Below are 6,441 nucleotides of genomic sequence, written 5' to 3'. Positions count from 1 at the left end.
GTGTAAGTTATTTTGAGGGCACACTAAATATACACTGTTATACAAGCTGTACACTGACTGCTCTATATTGTATCAAAGTGTCAGATCTTCAGTGTTGTCCCATGAAAAGATGAATAAAATATTTACAAAATGTGAGGGGTGGACTTTTGTGAGATACTGTATATATATTGCAGGGAATTGCTTTATTTGGGGTTTTGTAATGCACAAGCATACATTTATAATACACACAGTATACTGTTATAACTGAGTCCGCCATTACTGTATTTTCGTACATTCTATAATCTTCACTGTTTTGCTCATGCAGCAGACTTGTGTAATCCTGATTTGTCCCGTATTTTGCGCAGGATAAGTTACAAGACAGCCTACCGACGTGGCTTGCGAACCATGTACAGAAGAAGGTCACAGTGTTGCCCAGGATACTTCGAAAGTGGAGATTTCTGTGTCCGTACGTATTGCCCTACATGAGTCCATACTTTTCTATGAATTTGTAATGTTGAATTAGAAACTGAATGTTGGCATTCTTCTATATTATTCATAGGATTGTTCTCTGTAGCCTCTCTGCCCTGCTATCCTTCAGTATGTGTATTCCCATACAGAACACAGCGAGATGAGAAATATTGCAGGCCTGCATCTGTGTATTGGCCTCACAATCTGCTCTGCCTTTGCCATTACAGTTTTGCAGAGGAATTTTATAGCAGTAAAAGGTTTTTTTTTATATCTTTTTAATTTTCCATAATTTATTGAGTCTATTTAGTGTGAATATCATATATAGAACCAATTCATATCAGGAGGCCAGTGGCACTTGTGTTGCAGTGCGCAGTTTAGTTCAATCATACCGTGTAATGATGTTGGTGTATTATCCGTAATTCTACATCCCCATGGTATACTGACTGTTTGGTTTTGCTGTGATGACTGTAGAACTGTTCTAGGCAGGACTGGATTGGGACCGAAATTCAGCCCTGGCATTTTAAAACGGACAGGGCCACTTGCTGTGCGTAAATAAAAAGTTTGTTCCTGCAAACTTTAAAAAAGAAAAAAAGCGTAGTGTTATTTTCTGCATAAATTGTGAATGGCAGAGAAAATCATATATATATATTTTTTTTTTTTGGGTGGGCCATCTTTAAGTTTACAGACGCTTGGTAATAGAGACGCTGAGCAAGAGACACCCTTATTGCTACTGCCGGGCACAGGCTCCATCTCCAGTGCCCAAAATATAGTTTAGTGGCTATCGCGATGCTGGAAACAGCAGCATTATGACCCTGGGCACTCGCACTTTACGAGGGAGATGGGTTCAACCGAAGAACCAGACCACATGGGAGAGGGCCCCCAGTATAAAGAATGGTCTCCATAGTGTCCCCGGTATAAAAAAAATGTCCCTATAGTGCCCCCAGTATAAAGAATGGCCACCATAGTGTCCCCCAGTATAAATGATGCCCCCACCAGTATAAAAAATGGCCCCCTAGTGCCCCCCAGTATAAGTAATGGCCTCCTTAGTGCCCCAGGTATAAGGAATCCCCCCCCCCCTCCCCCCTAAGTGCACTCAGTATATATAAGGCTACCTTAACACTCGCGTTAAGCTTTTCCGTACTACAGTTTGCACACATATGCTGCCGGAAGTCCGCCTGACCCCATTCACTAGTGCAGGTTTTTTTGTCCGGCCCCCTCTCGGCATGTTTTCGGTGCTGCGGCAGTTCCCCATTATAATGAATGGTACTGGGCGGACTTCCTGCAGCACACGTGTGCAAACGGTAGTACAGATCTGACAGGCTGTTCCCCTGCCGGGTCAGCCTGCTAGAAAAGCTTAACGCAAGTGTGAAAGTAACCTAGCTCATCCATGTTGTGCCCTCAGTATTTATAGTGCCGAACGGGATCCGTCTGGCCGCGAATATGGCCAAAAATAGGACCTTCTATTTTTTGACTACCACTATTCATTTGCCGGCAAAAAATGGCCATATGAATAGCCCCTAGACTTTAATTGGTTCCGAAAACGGCAATGTGACGACCCGTTACAAACACGGCCATCACACAGCCATGTGAATGAGCCCTAACTTAGACATATTAATCCCTAAAGTGACATACAGGGCAGCAGCCCCAGTAACACACACACATATCGATCCCTAGGGTCTAGGGACTGATCTGTGTTACAGGACCTGCTGTCTGTGTGTAGGGACTGACCTGCCTAATTTTCTCCAACACTGTGCCTCTTCACTTGCGACTTCAGAAGTGCTTTACGTCCTGCTGATTATCCAGTACTCAGAATCACAGATCGCCAGTATGCCGACCATCACTTGTGTCACACACCTTCCTCATCCCAGTGAGTTAGCTTTCCGCTGGCGACCAAAGAACAGAGGAGATTAAGTGAGTAACATCCACACCTTCTCTAGAACTTGTCTATGCCTTGGAGCTCCTTCTTCTCCTGCTAGTGCCCTCCTGAGCATTTGAGTTTTTGCAAATGCGTAGTGAAAACTCTCAGAAAACTGAAAATCACGGATGGTTGGCAACCCTGCCAGGGTACCCACTCCTGCACCGGCCCATCTGGCATTTGCCATAATTGCCAGGTGGGCAGTCTAGCCCTTGTTATAGGTGGGTCAACCACCGACCAATTGAAGTCAATGGGTCTGCAGAAATAACAAATGCAACGCGGATACGCACTTTGCGGAATACATGTGGTCTTGTGCACGAGGCCTTTTGGTGACTGATAGGCTGCCCATAGACATTAGAGGCTTGCCAGTTGATCCTGATGATTTCTCTAGTCTAATGTCTGTGGGGGCTGGCAGAACCATGCCCATGTCTTTTACCTCTGGGAACCTTGATTGGGCTGGCTGCGTTTTTCCTGCCCGATCACATTGGTTTGCCATCAGATAAGCTGCCATCACAGATTTCTCAGGTATCTCATCCAGCCACCATAGAGTTAATATGCACATTTAGCTAAGTGCGTGTTAATGGCGGTATTGGCTATTTTAATTGTTGGCTGAAAGCGGGCGATTATCTTCTGTTTATAGCGGGCGGAGAGACCGGTGCCAGTCGCCTCTCTTCTAATAGAATACCCTTTTATTGATTGGGATCTGTATTAGATATTGTGCACTGATGAGCTCGTCCTTAAGAGGGTTTTCATTCTGTCCAGATACAGGGATAGGACACATTAGCTGCACATTATGATAGACTGGATGGGTTTGCAGTTATGGCCTCTAGAATATATCGTTATTAAAGGAATATTCCGAATACTTGTGCTTGCTTGGCCGTTTTAGTAACTCCCATTGACTTTTTCTCCTCGAGTATATGGCCGCGACCAACAGCTTTGGATTAGCAAACAGGGGTCCCTCATTCTCCCCATGACCCTCAACTATCCTCTAGATCAGGCATCCTCAAACTGTGGCCCTCCAGCTGTTGTAAAACTACAACTCCCACAATGCCCTGCTGTAGGCTGATACCTGTAGGCTGTTCGGGCATGCTGGGAGTTGTAGTTTTGCAACAGGTGGAGGGCCGCAGTTTGAGGGTGCCTGCTCTAGATATTCCATGAATCTGTATAGTCAGAATAACCCTTTAAGTAAGGCTACTTTCACACCAGCATTTTTGCTGGATCCGTCATGGATAATACAACATCTGCATCCGCTATGAACGGATCCGGTTGTATTATCTTTAAAATAGTAATGACAGTCTCTAAAACCATTGTAAGTCAATCTGTTTTCTATTGTGTCCCAGAAAACGGATCCGTCCCCAGGACTTACATTGTGAGTCATGACGGATCCGTCTTGTTCCGCACCACATCGCTGATAAAAAAACGCTGATATAAAAACGCTGCTTGCAGAGTTATTCTGGCCGCGATGGGTACGCAACCAATCGGAGCGGAATGCATTCTGGTGCACTCCTTTTCGTTCAGTTCAGTTTTGTCTCCATTGGCAATGAATGGGGACAAAACGGAAGCGTTTTCCCCCGCTATTGAGATCCTATGACGGAAAGCGCAGGTGTGAAAGTAGCCTAAGCCGTATCAGGTTAAAATGATCACTAAATAGACCCTTTCCCTACACAGTACCACTACTGATGTTCCAGTCCTCTCCATGTAGGGACACCCCTCCTACCAGTATATACCTAGGGGTAGCCATATATCCCTCTCATGCCCACCACAAGGTACAGCACGGGGTTATAATACCGCTCTCTCATTATTGAACGTGCAAAGATCCTCTCATTGTGCAAACTAATAAGCATGAATGTTTAAGCAGCTTAATGCATATTCATGGCTGCATTAATGTATTTTTAGACAGACTCTATAATAAAACTGTTACAGACGTAGCAGCGCTCAGGGTGCTGAGTTTGTCAATGGGCACAAAGTATTGTCGTACGTATCACTGTTTAACAGCACACATATGGAGGAGATTTATCAAACTGGTGTAAAGTAGAACTGGCTTAGTTGCCCATAGCAACCAATCAGATTCCTCCTTTCATTTTTCACAGCTCCTTTGGAAAATGAAAGGTGGAATCTGATTGGTTGCTATGGGCAACTAAGCCAGTTCTACTTTACTGGGGATAAATCTCCCCTATTGTCCTTACTGTGGGTTTAATGTTATTGAAAAAGCCTAGAAAAAAAAACTTTGTCGACCGTATCACAGATACTGGTACCGCTACTTTTTTTGACAACATATCACCGACTTAAAGGGAACCTGTCACCTCCAAAACACATTTTAAACCAACATCATTACCTTACAGTAGCCCCCAGTGTGTTCCTAATCATGTTTTTCATTCCTCCACTAGTTGTTGTATACTTAATACAAACGCTGTTTTAATCTGTGTTTTCGCTATCCTCAGAGTCAGCTTGAAGTCAAGGCAGTGGCCTCCTTGCTTCAAGTCAAGCTAAGCCCGCCCCTTACCCGTCCTCCCTTCACTGTGATTGACATCCTGCCGTGAGGCTGGGATCGTGCAAGTCTCACCCATGCGCTCCTTGTCACTGCACAATCCCGTCTCCGGCTCCCGCACTCAGCCGGCCGCTTTCCTCTCTCTGCGCATGCGCTGGGCTTCTCCATCGTGCGCATGCGCAGAGGGAGCAAAGCCGCTGGCTGAGTGTGGGAGCTAGAGACGGGATCGCACAGTGACAAGCAGCGCTCCGCTCATGCGCGAGACTTGCACGATTTTCCACTGGGAAATTGCATGCAGAAAATCCACAGCATATAATCCACAGCAAAGTGGATGAGATTTTATTAAATCTCATCTACACACAGCGGGAGATTTCCACTACACAATCTGCACATAACGCCATTGAGGATAAGGGCTATGTTTACTCGTGGTTCTGCGCAGAGAAAAACGTTGTGCTAAGTCTATTCGGCGATGCTTCCAGGGAACATTAGGAAATGTAGCCGATACTCAAATGTAATTTTCTGCAGCACACTGTTCGTAAAAGTCCGCCATTCAGTTGTTTTAGAGAGCTGCAGCATTTAAAAGAGCTCTGGTCAGCGCAGCCCGGCTCCCGGCAGCTTTCCAAGCATAGCGCCGTACATAGTATATCGGCTGTGCTTGGTTTTGGCTTGAATGGGGCTGAGCTGCAACTAGGCCATATGACCGATGTACAGTGATGTTACATGGCCTATTAAGAGGCTACGGAACTGACCGAACACCGGCCTCTTCTAACAGCTGATTGGTGAGGTCCTGGGAGTCAGACACCTGCCGATCTGGTATCCAGAGGATAGATCATCAATGTAAATTCCCGGATAACCCTTTTAAAGAGCATGTGTCAGCAGGACCAACCCTATTACAGTGGTTGGGTTATTCCTGCTGATTAAAATGATAGCTGGATGGCAAAAACCCATTTTGCAGTTCTAGTGAAAATTGAGTTTTCTTCTATATGTAAATTAGGGCTTTAGTGCACCAAAACGTAGAACCTGAGTGCACCCCAACTTCTCCATTTTCTACACCCCCCCTTGACCATGAAGGACAGGGCCAGGCATCTGTGTCCTCTTGTATGAATAAATAGTAGGCAGGCACTCTATATCTGGTTATTACACAAATATTATTTATTTAATAGATATAAAATAAGTAGTATATTTGGTTATATCTTTAAAATGTAGAATAGGCTTAAAAATAATTAAAAAAAGGTTGTGAGTAGGGTATGGTAGTTCAACTGGCGTTTAGTTGATGTGTCTTTTGACTAAATGCGGGTAAATGTCTGAAGAAATGAAAAATAGAAATTAGAAAGAAAAAATAAAAATAAATATATAAAATATAAAAATTGAAAAAATGATAGGTGATGATAAAAATGAAAAAAAAAATAAAATAAAAAAATAATACTAATAGGGTATAGATGATGATGATATAATTGTTGAGTCGATCCAATGTCAATTGTGGAAACTTGATGGTATAAGTGATGTGCACCAGCAGAGTGAGTAATGGTTATGCCAGGAAAACAGTGTGTGGTATTATGAACTTGTAGTTACTCACTGTGTTTTCGGTGGC

The 6,441-nt window shown here is 44.0% G+C and overlaps 1 protein-coding gene across 1 annotated transcript in view; it reads left to right on the top strand.

Annotated features, from left to right (window-relative positions):
• The first annotated feature begins 344 nt into the window (after positions 1-344).
• MEGF11 (multiple EGF like domains 11) overlaps positions 345-6,441 on the top strand; it is a 370,671-nt gene continuing 364,574 nt past the window's right edge. The window contains exon 1 of the mRNA XM_040414290.1: positions 345-445. Coding sequence (XP_040270224.1) covers positions 385-445 — 61 coding nt within the window. The 5' untranslated portion in view covers positions 345-384. The remainder of the gene's footprint in view (positions 446-6,441) is intronic.

The sequence above is a fragment of the Bufo bufo genome, chromosome 1, assembly GCF_905171765.1.
Source record: "Bufo bufo chromosome 1, aBufBuf1.1, whole genome shotgun sequence".
In the NCBI taxonomy this organism is placed as follows: domain Eukaryota; kingdom Metazoa; phylum Chordata; class Amphibia; order Anura; family Bufonidae; genus Bufo; species Bufo bufo.
This window is presented reverse-complemented; position numbering and strand designations above follow the sequence as displayed.